This window comes from Heptranchias perlo, chromosome 26, assembly GCF_035084215.1.
Source record: "Heptranchias perlo isolate sHepPer1 chromosome 26, sHepPer1.hap1, whole genome shotgun sequence".
NCBI classification, from domain to species: Eukaryota; Metazoa; Chordata; class Chondrichthyes; order Hexanchiformes; family Hexanchidae; genus Heptranchias; species Heptranchias perlo.
In genome coordinates this window covers 22,851,650-22,870,179 of record NC_090350.1, presented here as the reverse complement: position 1 = coordinate 22,870,179, position 18,530 = coordinate 22,851,650, and the positions used below count along the sequence as shown (strand labels likewise).

Sequence of the window (18,530 nt, the reverse complement as noted above, 5' to 3'; positions counted from 1 at the left end):
GAAAAACCCCAGTTTTTCTAGTCTCTCCACGTAACTGAATCTCCTCTGCACCCTCTCCAGGGCCTTGACATCCTTCCTAAAGTGTGGTGCCCAGGATTGGCCACAATACTCCAGCTGGGGCCTAACTAGTGTTTTATAAAGGTTTAGCTCAACTACCTTGCTTTTGAACTCTGCCTTTATTTATAAAGCCAAGGATCTCTATGCCTTTTTAACAGCCTTCTCAACATGTCCTGCCACCTTCAAAGACTTGAGTATGTACACCCCCAGGTCTTTCTGTTCCTGTACCCGTTTTAAAATTGTACCATTTAGTTTATATTGCCTCTCATTCTTTCTACCAAAATGAATCACTTCACAGCATTAAATTTCACCTACCATGTGTCTCCTTTTTACCAGTCTACGTCCTCCTTAAGTCTGTTACTATCCGCCACACTGTTTACTACATTTCCGAGTTTCATGTCATGTGTAAACTTTGAAATTATACTCTGTATACCCAAGTCCAGGTCATTAATAAATGTCAAAAAGAGCAATGGTCCCAACACCGACCCCTAGGGGGAACCACTGCACACTTCCCTCCAGTCTGAAAAACAACCGTTCACTACTCCTCTCTGCTTTCTATTCCTTAGCCAATTTCATATCCATGCAGTCACTGACCCTTTAATCCCATGGGGTTCAATTTTGCTAACAAGTCTATTATGTGGTACTTTATCAAATGTCTTTTGAAAGTCCATATACACAACATCAACCGTACTGCCTTCATCAACCCTCTCCATTACTTCATCAAAGAACTCAATCAAGTTAGTCAAACACTATTTGCCTTTAACAAATCCATGGCTGGCTTTCATTTATTAACCCATATTTTTCCAAGTGTCAATTAATTTTGCCCCGGAATATTGTGTCTCAAAGTTTCCCCGCCACCAACGTTGGGCTGACTGACTTGTAGTTGCTGGGTTTATCCCTCTCCCCTTTTTTGAAGAGGTGTAACATTTGTAATCCTCCATTCCTCTAGCATGACTCCCGTATCTAAGGAGCATTGGAAGATTGTGGCCGGAGCCTCCGCAATTTCCACCCTTACTTCCCTCAGCAACCTAGGATGCATCTCATCTGGACCAGGTGACTTTGTTCTACTTTGAGTGCTGCCAAACTTTTAAATACCTCTTCTTTATCTATTTTCATCCTATCCAATATCTCTACTACCTCTTCCTTTACTCAGATGCTGGCTGCCTTTAAGTAACGTCCTGGCCTCCCAATATCGCCCCTCTCCCATGCAGCCAATGAATAGTGCGTGTAGGGCTGGCTGCATGCACAAATCATTCTAATCAGCAGGCAGCAAAGATATTGTGGGCTGCCTGCATTGGTATTAACTGCCACAGGTAGTCTTCGCCCTGCCCCTGCACAACTGTTTTCGGGCGTGATCCGATTGCCACATTGGAACTACAGGTTGTCTGTGGGCCCATTTTTAAACAGCTACTTTCTTCATTTATTGGCTCTGGGATGGATATGTGTGTGTGCATGTTTTTAAAACTTTTCATTATTAAAGCTTTATATCAGCATTCTAATTTGCAGAGCTGATTTTGAACCTTGCACAGGTGTTGCATTTCTCAATTCATAAACTTGGGCAATTGTTTACGAGGGCGTAAGTCCGAGTTCTTTTATACTGCAAGTTTAGTGTCAGTGCCAAGAAATTTGGGCTTTGCACCAACGGTTAACTTTTTGCAGTGTAACTCCTGTGTTAAGATCCAACTTGATCCACTACAAAGTGGGGTAAGATTCATTTCTCATTCCACTTCACTCCAATTTCGGATTGGGCCATGATTCAAGATTCAGACTGAATTTACACGATCACTGTAATGAAGCCACTTTGCACTAACACTTTGGCTGGGATTTTAACCCTCCCTCACCCAGCGAGAATGGTGCATGGGAGGGGTTAAAATTAGGCCGAGTTGACTTACTGGCCCATGGTCACTGTATTCTCGCCTGGCATCATCATATCTTTGACTTTCAAGTCAGCTGAGGCTCCTGCTAAAGGCAGGCGGGGGCCTACTTAACATTCAAAAGTTGCAGCCCGATGGCGTCATTGATGCCACAACGTAATCTTAACAAAGTCGGGGAGTCCTGCACTGTCCGCAGACCGGCAGCAGAACCACGGTGGGAGGCGCCGACTGGCCAAAAGAGGCCATGGTAAGTTTTAAAAAATAATTTCTGTTAGAACTCCTCGTGGGCCAGGAGAAGCAGGAGTACTGCCCCCCCCCCCCTTCCCCCCAAGTCCCGCAAGGAGTCCTTGGGCCTCCCACATCGCAGTGGAAACGCCCTCCCCAATCCCCAATCGCTTCCAGACCCCTCCTCCCACTGTCTGCCTGGGATTGTTCCCATGGTCTCGAGCTGTGGCCTCCTGCCGCCAAATTACCGCTCTCACGCCGACCAGGTAGTGGATCTGGCCAGATGTCGGGTGGGACTCTGGGAACTTTTATGTTAATGAGGCCCTGCCGTCCACGTCCGCAGACTCTCCGGGTGCGCTGCCCATTACTGCCCTCCCTTTTAAAATCGGGGCCTATAGTTGGAATATAAATGCACTCTAAAGATGATCTGGTGCAGAGTATTTCTTATCCTCCTTTAGAGATTCCTGTTATATTTAGACAATGCAATTCCATACATTTATTTTTATTCAAAAAATGCTAGTCTTTCAAAAGTGTTTACTTGAAGTGAAGGTTGTTTAAAAAGAAAAAATAAATTGCAATATAGAATCTCACACCCACAGTTCCTTGCAGCCCCCCAGGTGATTCATAGCCTTGTGGTAATAACCAATTATGTTTTCTATTTTGGCCTTTTAAAAAAACCTGCTTTAAACTGCAGTGAGAACAGACATTCTAAGAATCAGAGTTCATAGAATCATAGAAGTTACAACATGGAAACAGGCCCTTCGGCCCAACATGTCCATGTCACCCAGTTTATACCACTAAGCTAGTCCCAATTGCCTGCACTTGGCCCATATCCGTCTATACCCATCTTACCCATGTAACTGTCCAAATGCTTTTTAAAAGACAAAATTGTACCCGCCTCTACTATTGCCTCTGGCAGCTCGTTCCAGACACTCACCACCCTTTGAGTGAAAAAATTGCCCCTCTGGACCCTTTTGTATCTCTCCCCTCTCACCTTAAATCTATGTCCCCTCGTTATAGACTCCCCTACCTTTGGGAAAAGATTTTGACTATCTACCTTTTCTATGCCCCTCATTATTTTATAGACTTCTATAAGATCACCCCTTAACCTCCTACTCTCCAGGGAAAAAAGTCCCAGTCTATCTAACCTCTCCCTATAAGTCAAACCATCAAGTCCCGGTAGCATCCTAATAAATCTTTTCTGCACTCTTTCTAGTTTAATAATATCCTTTCTATAATAGGGTGACCAGAACTGTACAGAGTTGAAAATATCTGGAAAATGTTGATACAAAATTGCATATTAACAATTATGTCTATGGTCTTAACAAACAGAATGGATTGAAGAATTAGATTTTTGTTATGATCCTTTGTTTGTCCAGCCTAGACAGAAGAATAAACCCCAATCCATATAGTTTAATAATCCTTTATTATAAGGCAGCCTTGTATCTGGTTAAAATACAGGGAGAGAAATCAGAATTTACTAATAATTTTTACCATATAGTGTAAATGGAGTCTGAATCCAGAATTTGGGCCTGGAGTCAAGAGGAACGAGACTCTCTGAAGGAGATAGTCTCAGTATCACTCCAGTTCACTTTAACGTGCACCCAAAGCTTCCATAAGTCTAATGTTAGTGCGAAGCTAAAATTGCCTTACAACAATGCGAAACTTGTGTGAATGTGCTGTTAGGTGGAATAGAGTCAGCCAACAAAAGGGAAATTAAATGGTCAAGTAAACAAACTGCGATCAGAAAATGCTGGGAATATACAGCCGGTCAGTCAGTGTCTCTGAAGGGAAAAGACGTTAATGTTTCAGTTATAATGCTTCATCTGTATGTGTACGTGTGAACCCGGGCCCTTCCATAAGAGTTGTATAGAGACGACTACATGGCTTCAGAGTGCATTACACAGCATTAATCCAATCAAGGGGTTCAACATTTTTTACTGCATGTAATTTTCTACACTCATTCAGCATTTTGCTTTTAATTTCCACTTTGTCACTGCCACTGTTAAGCATGCCAATCTGAAGTCATAATTTGGAAAGGAATTTGCCATCTCTCAGATAATCAGAATATTTGGGAGTTTGAGAGAAAAATTGAGGTTCTTTCAACTGAACATAGAATGGTTTTAGAAGTTTATAACCTCCTACTCTGTGTTACTTTGACGATAGTTTTCATTTGGGGTAGAATTAATAAATTTTGTATGTAAAAACAAGATCTTACTTTAACTTGTGATTACTGCATGTTATCTGGACAATGCAATTCTGTTTTTACATTGAGTTACATGGAAACTACAGCACAGAAACAGGCCATTCAGCTCAACTGGTCTATGCCGGCATTTATGCTCCACACGAGCCTACTTCATCTAGCCCTATTAGGACATCCTTCTATTCCTTCCTCCCTCATGTGATTATCTAGCTTCCCCTTAAATGCCTCAACTACTCTTTGTGGTAGGGCATTCCATGTTCTTACCACTCTTTGGGTAATGAAGTTTCTTCTGAACTACCTATTGGATTTATTAGCGAAGTTAAACACATCAGAAATTTCATTCCAGTTCGAAATGCTAATTGTATATCTAAGATGGATGGAAAAATGTGTTTTTATTTAGATGCAGGTCCTCACTGGGCTTGTAACGGAATCAAAAATATACCAATTATATTCTCATTCCAACCTATTGTGGACCCCCCCCCCCCACTTCTACTGCAGCAGTAAGGAGTCAGAATTTATTTTTTCAAATCAAAAACCGGCCGACTGAGGTATGGAATCTAGTTTTTTGCTGAACAACTTGCAAATCAGAAATTCCTCTTAACCATGTATTTTTACACACCTTGGATCTTAAAATCACAGTCAACCATTTTGTTGCAGATGAGCTGCTTCAGCCAGTTAACTACTGAATAGTCATCACCTGTAACCTAATCTAGGAAAATAAGCCACTTCTTTTTTTAAAAAAAAATATATTTAAGTAATTCTGTTTTGAAAGAAACTTTTAAAAATCTTTTGATCACTCAAATTACAGTAGTGAGGGGCAAAGCAGGAGCAATGTAAATACAGTGAGGTTTAAGGTGTGAAAGAATATATATGTAACATTTCTGCTGACATTGGAGCATAGAATGTTAACTCTGTAGCTGTATTGACATAAAACTCAGAAATTGAAGACATTGATTCAAATGATGAGCTAAGATTAGAACGGAAGAGGGGTTGTTTTAAATGATTTGTTACAATTATGCAAATAATTCTATTTCTTTGCTCAACTTTTGAAATCAAAGACTGACTTGATACTGACTTGTTCATTTGATACTCTGTAACATTGTGGGGAAAAGTACAATGTTAGAGAGAAACCAAAACAGAAATCTTATTACAAAATGTCTCCTGTTTCCAACAATGCGTAATCTGAGGGCTGCAGCAGCTCAATCACGACAGATGCAAAAGCCAGTAACTTGGGGCCTTTGGATGGCTGTTAGAGAACTGAAAAAAAACTTGCATTTATATAATGCCACCTTATCACACCTTGGAAATGCTATCCCGCAATGTCCTACTTACACATCACCTCTGTCCTCATGAATCTACACCACTCCCTGTGTTCAGTGCAATGAAATCAAAATCCTTGTTCTCAATTACAAATCCAACCACAGCTTCAACCCACCTTGCCTATGCATCCTCCTCCATCCCCATGTATCAGCCCTTCAATCTGCCTCTTCTCACTATACGGTCCCTCATTCTATCAGTACCAAAGCCTTCAACTGTGTTGGCCCTGCTCTCAAGCTGCTTCCCTACAATTCTCTGTCTTGTCAACACTCTTTCCAGTTTCAAAAGCCTTCTCAAAACCTATATCAGTGCAAGTGTTGTCTTGAAGCAATTTATGCAATGAATTTACTTTGAAATGATGCAAGTGTTTGAGCATGTGGTGCTAACCATCCTGTAATATAATAAAAATGTACAGCATTGCTATGATATCACAACCCTCCATTGGTATCCCTTATTACCTAGAGTTGAAGGGTCCAAATCAAAACTCAAATTGGTGTCGCTGTGGCCTGTATTAACACTGGTATCCTAAAAACTGCTTGAAAAGTCCAGCCCTGTACAATCAGGGTTCCAGTATGTCTTCTGGGGGGAGTGTATTCTATATCACTCTCCATCACACCATTTTTTTAAACTCTTGGAATGTGGATGAAATTAAGGTTCACCTGAAACATAACAATCGGCAGTCCCATCTAAAGCAGACACATCTGACAAGTCAGCATACCCCCTCCTGTTCTGATGTCTTGGCTTAAATTATGCAATCAGATCTCCTAGAGTGGGATTTTAATCAACAACTTTTTGACTACATCATTAAGGTATGTTGCTGTAAACTTGTAAACATTTCTTCAGTATACAGATACAACTAGAGCACCTTATGGTTTGTATCAGCACAATACCGTCTTGTGTAAGTGATTTCTATCCATTTTTTTCTTCGACCCCCTTGCCATACATCATTTAGTTTGGTGGAAGCATAATGGAGTGGTGGGCTGTTGACATCACTTTGGGAAAGCACCAAGAAAAGGCTAGATATTTCCCGTCCATTAAAGTTTCCTTGGGGGGGCCCCCCTTCCACATCTCCCTACCAGCAAGTTGAGTTATTTTAGACATTCACAAACTTATGTTTACTGGTGGAACATGAAGTCATTTTTTTAGAATAAATGGTCAGAAACATGACCTCAGAGCTGTGAACATAAGGGGATATAGTGACAGAATTAAATCTAATAATGTAGTATGCCTATTCTAGTTGAGGTGATGACAATTAATTAATCAAATTATTTATTTTCCTGGTGATTGGAATTCACTTTCTGTGGAAAAAAATGAACTCTGCGCTGTTGTCTGAGTACAAAGGTTCTTGGTTCAAACCCAAAACCAGTTTGTCAGCATCTTTTTTTAATGGGTATATCCCCTTCATAAGTTTGTTTGGACAGTTTACTGAATGTGGATAAGTGGCAGTCCGATGGCGACAGGGCCACCAACTTCTCTCTTTTAGCTGGATGAACTGTGCCAGCATCTACCTACCAAAGCAGCAATTGATGACTAGCAGTCATAACTTTGTCAAAGGGATTCAGATGTTTGTGTATGCCTCTCATGCCTGAAATTTTCTGGCCTAGTTTTATTTCAACTGTGACATCTCTGCTGTTTCAGCTAATAAGTCGTAAGTAGTACAAGGCTGTCGTAATACTGTACGTACCACTCTGAAGCCAGTAGGTCTAGAAGACTGTGTCTGCAGACCAGACCAGCCTGCCTTATTGGTCACTAATTTAAAAAGATTCATTGTTCTCACAATGCTTGAGGCACTTTTTTGAGCTTATGGTGAATTTTGGGAATCATGGAAGTCATATTTCAAAATGAGTATTATGGGGAGTTAAACTTACATGTAAAACTCATAACATTAAAAATATTTTGCGTAATAATTTATGAAATGTCCATACTGTCTAATGGAATGCTTGGTGACTTTGCTGAGCAGTTTTGCACCAGTTATGTAATACCAATGGTGCGTGAAAATTGATACTGCAGGTGGTTTCATTTCTCATGCCAAAATGTGGCAAGATCCAAGAATGCTGATCTGGTACCAACTTGTATTGATGTTTTAATGGTGATCCAAAGTAATAACAGCCTCAGTTAGTTAAGTGTTTACATTTTTGCAATTAACTGTTCCATAATTACAGTTATCTGATGTACATGTTATACCTCCTTATAGTGTCAGCTCGGCACAGGTGGTAGTGCTGTTGTTTCTAGAGTACAAAGGTTCTGGGTTCAAACCCAAAATCAGGACTTGATCATAGTAGTTTGTCAGCATCTGTTTTTTTTTAAATGGGTATATACCCTTCATAAGTTTCTTTGGATAGTTTACTGAATATGGATAAGTGGCAGTCCAATGACAACAGAGCCACCAACTTCTTTAGCTGGATGAACCAGGACATTCAGGAAACAGATTATTTCATAAATATTTTCAAAGCTGTTGAATGTATAGGCTGAGGAAGCTGCTTCTGTTTTTGAAGTTCTTTGATGTGTTCCGGTTGAAGTCTGAACTAGAAACTGAATATATAACCGTGGGAAATTAATGTGAAGGACTTTGATCATTAAAGGTTGAGTTGTGCAGTTGGATAGTTTCTGTTCATTACCAGTATTCTTTTTTTCTTTTCAATTTTGAAATAAAACTGTTGCTGATTTTTGCTCAGTCCAATATTGGACCGAGGAAATCACAGGCCCACTCATTCATATATGTGGGTTTTTTTAAAACGCAGAAATCAAAAACAGACTTTTACTCTCTTGAGTTTCAGCTATGAAAGTTACCAGGTGGCCACATCCAAAATTGGACTACTTTGTGTTTGAATAATTCTACTCAAAATGACCAATCTTCCTTTTGTATTTCCAGCATTTTGTGTTTTTATTTCAGGCTATTCTGGATTCTGACGTAAAATGTAGGATAACACGTCACTGCTTAGTTTATTTTATTGCAGAGCAACAATGGAAAAAAACTAGTTTTTTTACACTTGTGACCTAATTTATAATTTTTTTCACTTTCTCTAGAACTGAACGGGAAAGGAGATTGAAATCATAGATTGAGTTCTGATGTTTGTTTTACTGAAAATTGTTTGAAATCTCAATAACTAATACTTTACTTCATACCAAAAATCCACGGAAAAAGTTAATCAGATTTCCGGCATCTCGTTCATACTTCAGAAACTTCTAGAGGAGACACGCAGGGGAGGAAAAACGTCAATCTGACCCAAAACCGGATGGGTGGCAACCTTACTGAGACTTCAATGGACTTGATTTTCTAAAGAGCGCAGCCCTACCTTTTACATTATTTAAAAAAAAACGCATAATCGCGAATGTGCTGTTTTACTAACGTTTTTCCCAAAAGGAAAAAAAGAACACATGGGTGGAGGGGAGGGGAGGGGGGGGGGGGAATGTGCATTCTTTCCGCCATTGAGAGCAATGGGAGCAGAAAGGGGGCGGGCGGGCGGCAGGAATGCGCCGTTGGCGTCAGTCGCCTACCCTCCCTGTGGCCTATAAATTGCCGTGACGCCATATCTCAGGTCCTTTAGTCTCCGAGTCAACCAAGGGGAGGTTTGCAGCTGTATTGCGAACGGTAACTATCTTAAAAGAAACGGCCATCGGCCTCTTTAAAACTTACCAGATTGTCGGTTAGAGAAAGAGCTCGGGCCCCTTGTGCCGAGAATCGGTTATTTTGTAGCCTTCTGATGCGGTGGGTTTTTTTTTTGTTGTTGTTTGTTGCTGTTGTCTGGAAAATCTCTTTCGAACAAGAGGGTCGTGTGTGCAGAATCCGATTGAATCCGAGTTTTAAAAATGTCATCCAGTCAGTTTTCGGCCTCCTACAGTAAATTGAGATTTTCGAACACACATTTTTGTGAATATTTTTTGGTTTCCAGAGACGTGAGTGGTATTTTTTTTGGCTTGTTCTATTTTGTGAGCGAGACGAGGCAACTACTTCCGAGTTCAACGAAGACCAATATATATTTATATAAATAAAATAGTCAGCCAATTTGAGTTTGATATCTGTGACTTTGAAGGGGGAAAAAAAAAAGTCGGATTTAGATACAAAGATCTTTAAAGGCGGATTGTGTGAGCAGTTTGTGGCCGGCGCCTGTGTGGATTTCGAAGGCCCCTTTTGTTGGATGAGAATGTGCGGGCGGGTTTGGAACACAATCCGTTTTAATCCGAGGTTTACACATTACCATCTGCTAACATCGAGCGGATTTTTACTAACTGCTGAATGTCTCTTAACTTTTTCGCGATGTATTTGCTGTACTTTTACTGTAGTTCTTATGCCCTTGTGTAAAGATAAAGAAGGATGGATGCGCGACGACTCCATTGTTCCGAGTCTGATGCAATAATGGCCTCGGAGCACGAACCAGAACCGCTTGTTCCGGTCGGACTTGAAGGTCGTCGCTGCCCCTCTTTAGCGGGGAAATCAGTCAGCAAAATTTATTTTTTTTCCTGGTCCAATGATTGATTCCGGTTCATTCTTTGATACGAAAGCTCCTCCACCCTATTTTCAGCCGTTGTAAAGACAAAAAAAAATGATTTCGAAAGCTTGGCGTTGATTTTTGAAAATGGTCCTGTGGGTATTCCATGATCTTTCTGCGTGAAAGTTTCACAAGCACTCCTACAGCAGAGGCGGATCCCTACGTTTTCACTCTCTGCTTTAACCTGCCTCTGAAGCCATTTCTGCTATTACCTCTGGAAGAGAGCCATCTGGCGTTGGGTATAATTCCGATGTCACGGCACTAACTCATTTAGTGAATCGTATGCCACGTCCCCATTGACTCGCCCGCAGGATGTGACATAGCAATCATCCAGGCCTCGCTTTTACTGGCCTGCATGAAATTGGAAGCATGTTTTATCGATCACACCGTCCTCTTCTGCATAGTATTGTCCTGAACAGCTGGGTTGTGGGGTTCTATTAGAACTTAGTAATGTGAAACCTAAGTACTGCATTCAAGATAAATCACGTGTGCTTGGTTGCAAAGCTACTAGGGCTTAAGTCCCAATGGGTAGCTTTTAGTTTGAAGCTACTGTTAACAATAGAACTTGCACGCTTACATTTTAGTCGATGGTAGCGAGCAACTTACTGACCTCGTTCTGACTTTTTTTCAACAGCATCACGTCAACTTAAACAATGGGCAAGGAAAAGATACACATCAACATTGTTGTCATTGGACATGTCGACTCTGGTAAATCTACGACCACTGGTCATCTCATTTACAAATGTGGTGGAATTGATAAGAGAACCATTGAGAAATTTGAGAAGGAAGCGGCTGAGGTTTGTTTTTTTTTAATATTGTGGTTTGTTTTTAAAGAAATCAAACTCAATACATTGGTATCATCAAATAGGCTAGTGTTGTATAGATTGTAAGTCTGCAGTTTTAACCTATAATGTTGAATTAAGTGAAAGTTTGCACAGGAGGCAGTTATTGTGAAGTATTTTAATATTTGATGTTCTTCGGGGTTTTTGAATGATTGGCTAGCTTCACCTGTAATGTTTGTTCGTCCAGATGGGCAAAGGATCCTTCAAATATGCTTGGGTCTTGGATAAACTGAAGGCCGAACGTGAGCGTGGTATTACCATTGACATCTCTCTGTGGAAGTTTGAAACTGCAAAGTACTACATCACCATCATTGATGCTCCAGGACACAGGGACTTTATCAAGAACATGATTACTGGAACGTCACAGGTACGTAATCTTGTCAAGTAGTGCATATTTGGAATCTTGATCAGTTTACTCTTCTGGTTTTTTTTTCTGCCCCTGAAGGTAATGATTCGTCCTGGGTTATAGTTCCATGAGTGCTAGCTGCTTCTGGCACCTTGTGCAAGTGGTCAGTCTTGTGTGCAAAGATTGGTGCTGACAGGCTGTTTGTCTAGTCTGTACATGCCCAACATTTGTGACTGAGAGCACAAATGTTGCTCATATCTACTGAGCCATTAGGAGAGCCTGTGTTGTAATTGTAATATCATTTCTTTTGAGAAATTGACCTGAAGCAAACAGCTTGCCACTTTTAACAGATCTGCTTCCTTGTAGGCCGACTGTGCCGTGCTGATTGTTGCTGCTGGAGTGGGTGAATTTGAAGCTGGTATCTCAAAGAATGGACAGACAAGAGAACATGCTCTGCTTGCCTACACTCTGGGTGTCAAACAACTCATTATTGGTATCAACAAGATGGACTCCACTGAGCCGCCATACAACATGAAACGATATGAGGAAATCATGAAGGAAGTCACCACATACATCAAGAAGATAGGCTACAACCCAGCGACTGTAGCTTTTGTCCCAATCTCTGGTTGGAATGGTGACAATATGTTGGAAGGCAGTGCAAATGTAAGTTTGAGAAGTCCTGCAGTGTCCTTATGCAACATTCCTTGAGTTCACACAGCAGATGTACTTTTTGGGTGCTGCCAGTACTGATAGATGTTCAATGCTATTTTTGTAAGGACTTGCACAACACCAGGTTATAGTCCCAACAGTTTTATTTTAAATCACAAGCTTTCGGAGCTTTCCTCTTTCGTCAGGTGAGCTTTCCTCCTTCGCTCACCTGACGAAGGAGGAAAGCTCCGAAAGCTTGTGATTTAAAATAAAACTGTTGGACTATAACCTGGTGTTGTGCAAGTCCTTACATTTGTCCACCCCAGTCCATCACCGGCATCTCCACATCAATGCTATTTTGACTGCCTATGGGTTTTGAAGATTGGATTAACAGGCATGTTTAGTTCCGGGTGCCTAATGAAAAGATGGGCAGCAAGTGTTCCAGTCTTTTTAATTCACCAGTGTTAAATTTATATTTTTGTTATGAACAGATGCCCTGGTTCAAAGGTTGGCACGTTACCAGGAAGGAAGGTAATTGCTCCGGTGTCACCCTGCTGGATGCCCTGGACAGCATTCTACCTCCAGAACGCCCAACAAAGAAACCTCTCCGTCTCCCCTTGCAGGATGTCTACAAGATTGGTGGTAAGTCCATTTTTCTTTGCGTATTAACGCATGAGTGCAAATGTGATTACATTTGTGTACACTTTCTGTAAACTTTCCATTGTAAGTATGGGGATAGGAATTTATAATGGAAGCTGCTTGTGAAAACTTCATACTGCAATTACCCCTTAATGGAAGACCAACACTGGAGAGGGTGTAATTGCAATGTTATGTTTGCAGAGACTTCCATTATAAATGTTGTAAAATAAATTTATTGTGGAAATACAAAAAAAGACAATGACTTTTTAAATAAAGGGAACTTGTGTTGCATGTCCAGGTCCAATTATGCCTCATGTAACCCCACTTCACCTGAAATCTGCTTTTGGTCTTGACTCGCTATCTGCGGTGCCACAGGAGATGGTGTTTTTTCACTATCTGTGGGTGACCATGCTGCTGGAAATGTTTATCATCTTGTGACAAGTCATTGGTATCTGTCATTAGGGTTTTGTAAAGATTGTTAATTTTTGTTGCATATTGCAGGTATTGGTACAGTACCAGTTGGTCGTGTTGAGACTGGTGTTCTAAAATCTAATATGCTGGTGCAGTTTGCTCCTGTTCCCATTATCACTGAAGTGAAATCTGTGGAAATGCACCACGAAGCCCTTCCAGAAGCTCTTCCTGGTGACAACGTTGGTTTCAACGTGAAGAATGTTTCTGTTAAGGATCTCCGTCGTGGAAATGTTGCTGGTGACAGCAAATCGGACCCTCCAATGGAAGCTTCTTCGTTTGTTGCACAGGTGGGAGGACGTTGTCAACTAATTCTCAATTTGAGTTTGCAATACAGATGTTTTCTCTATTTTGGCACTTGGCAGAATGTTCCTGGGGGTCTGCTCAGACTTAAGCTTGCATATCATGAGACTGAAAGCAGTAACAAAACTGCTTGGCTGGCCAGGTTTCCCTATATTCAGATGTTTCAAGGCTGATCACTAGTTTAGACTTGCATCAGCGGAGAGTTAATCTCTTCAAATTGACTTGTTGCCACTGTTGTGATCTTAATCCTAAGTGTAGACTCAACTTGTTACATCGGGTACAGTCCATATGCAGCAATTGCCCTTTGATATCTTGCTTAAGTGACCATAGTTTGTGTGTGTCTTACAGCTGGAATCTGTGTGTGGTTTGAGAAGGAATCCTGGTCTCTACCTACCCCAGCCAAGAGTGTTGTGCCAATTGTAGATAAACTAGGGCTATTTTTGCAATTTTTTTAGTAAGAAATTGAATGTTTTAAGAGTATTTATGATGCCATGACTCTGATTTCAGGTTATTATCCTGAACCACCCTGGTCAAATAACTTCTGGCTATGCCCCAGTACTTGATTGTCATACTGCCCACATTGCCTGCAAGTTTCACGAGCTGAAGGAGAAGATTGATCGTCGTTCTGGCAAGAAGTTGGAAGACTTGCCCAAATTTGTGAAGTCTGGAGACGCTGCCATCGTAGACATGGTTCCAAACAAGCCCATGTGTGTGGAGAGCTTCTCTGAATACCCACCTCTTGGTATGTTCTCCTTTCTAACAGCTAGGCTGTTGGCTAGAACCAGTGTTAAATGTTATGACCTGGGATTTTTTAATAAAATTAGGCAAGTTTGGATGTGTGCTAGATTTATAGGAACAAAATTCAAACCACAATCCAATTTTGGGCTGTCGATTGGCATGCGGTAGCAAAACAGGTGGCTGACTTGTGGATTCATTGTGCTTCATAATAAAACTGACATTAAAACAGTACAATTCAGCTACCTGATTGTACTTTCAGCAGGAGTAAGTGGATAGCACTTGGGTGCAGGCACACCTTGTTAAACTTGGGTTGAGAACTGCTAACTTAGCACAAAGGGGATGGACTGGAGATCTGAAATAATAACTTCTAATATAAACTGCTGTTGTACAGAGGACTGACTTTCTTTCCCTTCCAGGTCGCTTCGCTGTGCGTGACATGAGACAAACTGTGGCTGTAGGTGTGATCAAGGGGGTTACTAAGAAGGAAACGGCTGCGAAAACCACCAAGGCTGCAAGTAAAATGTTAAACAAGAAGTGAATATTACAGTTGGCCACGAGGATTCAGCAGGCCCTGTCGAGACTGACACCACCAAAACGTTTATTCATTACCAGCCAAATATGTGTATTGATGAGGGACTGGTTATTGATTAAAATGCATCGAAAGAAATTCAGGAGGAAAGGATAGGGAATAGTGGAATCTAAATGTAGATTCCATATCTATCAATGTAATTGTAAATGCCCTTTTCACTTTTAATGAGGAACTGTTTTGGTTGTGTAATGATTTAAAACTAATAAATATCCAAAACTCATCAAGCTTCACTGTTTCTACAAAAATTGTCTTGTGACAAGTGTATCTAGTACTCTCCTGTGATTTGAAGTCTGTAGTGTGCCAGTTTAAGTTTATTTCTCCTCCCCCACCACACATATGAGGAGCAACATAGTACAGGCAAGAGATAGTAAGAAACATTGTTCAACCAGAGTTTTTTTTCAAACATCTGATTTACATGGTTGTGGGTACAGGAGACTTAATCTGCATTTTCAGTATTCAGTGACTTCTGCAATATGGGGGGTAGGAAGAGAATGCATTTTTGCTATTGCAGGTTGAGGCTGCTTGATGGTGTTGTAGAGCATGTTTTATTTTACTGTGTTTGTCTGGTTGATTGCAGTGGTAGTGCTTGTTCTACCCCCACCACTTTTGTCCCTTTGTTTTCCTGAGCTCCAGCTCTCCCATTCCACTTTTTTTGGACCTTGGCCTTTTTCTAAAATAGACTTTGCTGTAAGTCCTGCCTTCAAACTCATTGGCTAACACTGTGTTACGACACTTTTTTTTGGTTTGGGCTCTTCAGCTCCCTCTTCCTCCCTGAACCTTGCTCACTCAGCCTCTTGAGGAATGCATTTTACCTGCTTGGTTGTATTGGTACTGCACTTTTTTCCTCCCCACCTCATGGGATGCAAAGTGCTACATAAGCCAACAAGGCTGGAAAATAAGGACACCAAGCTGGGGGCAATAAAGAGTGAGCCTTAGGGAATGGTGTAATAGGCTATTATTGAGAAGGGGGAAAAGGTGAGATTTGAGCTATGATTCAGTAAGCATTGGGATACAGTGCCACAAGGTGATGGGACAGTGACCACTACCTTCTCAAGGGCAGTTAGGAATGGGCAATAAATGCTGGCCTCGCCAGCGACACCCACATCCCATGAACGAATAAAAAGACTGCCCCTAGGTTGTTTTGTCTTTTAGCCCACTTTGGTATCACTACTCTCTGCACCTGCACATGATTGCAGGTGCAGAGAGTAGTGATACCAAAGTGGGCTGAAAGACAAAACCCAGGGGCAGTCTTTTTATTCATTCATGGGATGTGGGCGAGGCCGGCATTTATTGCCCTTGAGAAGGTGGTGGTGAGTCGCCGCCTTGAACCGCTGCAGTCTGTGTGGAGAAGATTCTCCCACAGTGCTGTTACGAAGGGAGTTCCAGAATTTTGACCCAGCGACGATGAAGGAATGGCGATATATTTCCAAGTTGGGATGGTGTGTGACTTGGAGGGGAACGTGCAGGTGGTGTTGTTCCCATGTGCCTGCTGCTCTTATCCTTCTAGGTGGTAGAGGTCCCGGGTTTGGGAGGTGCTGTCGAAGAAGCCTTGGCGAGTTGCTGCAGTGCATCCTGTGGATGGTAAACACTGCAGCCACTGTGCGCCGGTGGTGGATGGGGTGCCAATCAAGCGGGCTGCTTTATCTTGGATGGTGTCGAGCTTCTTGAGTGTTGGAGCTGCACTCATCCAGGCAAGTGGAGAGTATTCCATCACACTCCTGACTTGTGCCTTGTAGATGGTGGCAAGGCTTTGGGGAGTCAGGAGGTGGGTCACTCACCGCAGAATACCCAGCCTCTGACCTGCTCTCGTAGCCACAGTATTTATATGGCTGGTCCAGTTAAGTTTCTGGCAATGGTGACCCCCAGGATGTTGATGGTGGGGGATTCGGCGATGGTAATGCAGTTGAATGTCAAAGGGAGGTGGTTAGACTCTCTCTTGTTGGAGATGGTCATTGCCTGGCACTTTCCTGGCGTGAATGTTACTTCCCACTTAGGAGCCCAAGCCTGGATGTTGTCCAGGTCTTGCTGCATGCGGGCTCAGACTGCTTCATTATTTGAGGGGTTGCGAATGGAACTGAACACTGCAATCATCAGCGAACATCCCCATTTCTGACCTTATGATGGAGGGAAGGTCATTGATGAAGCAGCTGAAGATGGTTGAGCCTAGGACACTGCCCTGAGGAATTCCTGCAGCAATGTCCTGGGGCTGAGATGATTGGCCTCCAACAACCACTACCATCTTCCTTTGTGCGAGGTATGACTCCAGCCACTGTCCCTGATTCCCATTGACTTCAATTTTACTCGGGCTCCTTGGTGCCACACTGTCAAATGCTGCCTTGATGTCAAGGGCAGTCACTCTCACCTCACCTCTGGAATTCAGCTCTTTTGTCCATGTTTGGACCAAGGCTGTAATGAGGTCTGGAGCCGAGTGGTCCTGGCGGAACCCAAACTGAGCATCGGTGAGCAGGTTATTGGTGAGTAAGTGCCGCTTGATAGCACTGTCGACGACACCTTCCATCACTTTGCTGATGATTGAGAGTAGGCTGATGGGACAGTAATTGGCCGGATTGGATTTCTCCTGCTTTTTGTGGACAGGACATACCTGGGCAATTTTCCACATTGTCAGGTAGATGCCAGTGTTGTAGCTGTACTGGAACAGCTTGGCTAGAGGCGCAGCTAGTTCTGGAGCACAAGTCTTCAGCATTACAGCCGGGATGCTGTCGGGCCCCATAGCCTTTGCTGTATCCAATGCATTCAGCCGTTTCTTGATATCACATGGAGTGAATCGAATTGGCTGAAGACTGGCTTCTGTGATGGTGGGGATATCGGGAGGAGGCCGAGATGGATCATCCACTCGGCACTTCTGGCTGAAGATGGTTGCAAACGCTTCAGCCTTGTCTTTTGCACTCACGTGCTGGACTCTACCATCATTGAGGATGGGATGTTTGCAGAGCCTCCTTCCGTTAGTTGTTTAATTGTCCACCACCATTCACGACTGGATGTGGCAGGACTGCAGAGCTTTGATCTGATTCGTTGGTTGTGGAATCGCTTAGCTCTGTCTATAGCATGCTGCTTCCGCTGTTTATCATGCATGTAGTCCTGAGTTGTAGCTTCACCAGGTTGGCAATTTTTAGGTATGCCTGGTGCTGCTCCTGGCGTGCTCTTCTACACTTCTCATTGAACCAGGGTTGATCCCCTGGCTTGTTAGTAATGGTAGAGTGAGGAATATGCCGGGCCATGAGGTTACAGATTGTGCTGGAATACAATTCTGCTGCTGCTGATGGCCCACAGTGCCTCATGGATGCCCAGTTTGGAGCTGCCAGATCTGTTCTGAATTTATCCCATTTAGCACGGTCTGAAATTAAGTATACTGCGTTGTCACAATAGGGATGCAATGAGAATAGCAGTTGTCTCTGATCTTTTGAGGCCCACGCAAATGAGAATGCAGGTATCTTGAACTGTAGAATCATTAGGAATAGCTGAAAGTATATGTAGTGGAACGTAAACATGACAGGAATTCTGAACACGTGTTATTTTCAGAAGCTGGCAGTGAATTCATGTGCAGGGGTATAGGCTTGGGAAAGACAATAGGAGTGATGCTATATAAATCATATCTGGCAGCCTAATCTTTATCATTCCTTTTAAATCTCTATCCACAGAACTTTGTAGAAATGTATTTATATTCTATCCATATATTTATAAAGATTTCCCACTGGATCTGTATCTATTTTCTAACTATTCTGCCTGGTCAATTTAGGCTTGATTGCTTCCCATCTGACTGAACTTTTGCC

General features: G+C 42.2%; 1 protein-coding gene across 1 annotated transcript; it reads left to right on the top strand.

Moving 5' to 3' along the window:
* Nucleotides 1-9,159: 9,159 nt before the first annotated feature.
* LOC137342562 (elongation factor 1-alpha 1-like) lies at nucleotides 9,160-14,959 on the top strand. The gene is made up of 8 exons (XM_068006524.1): nucleotides 9,160-9,268; nucleotides 10,801-10,963; nucleotides 11,196-11,375; nucleotides 11,721-12,017; nucleotides 12,494-12,644; nucleotides 13,143-13,399; nucleotides 13,920-14,154; nucleotides 14,567-14,959. Exons 2-8 carry the CDS (start codon nucleotides 10,820-10,822, stop codon nucleotides 14,686-14,688), a joined length of 1,386 nt encoding a protein of 461 aa, XP_067862625.1. The 5' UTR covers nucleotides 9,160-9,268; nucleotides 10,801-10,819; the 3' UTR covers nucleotides 14,689-14,959.
* Nucleotides 14,960-18,530: the final 3,571 nt, after the last annotated feature.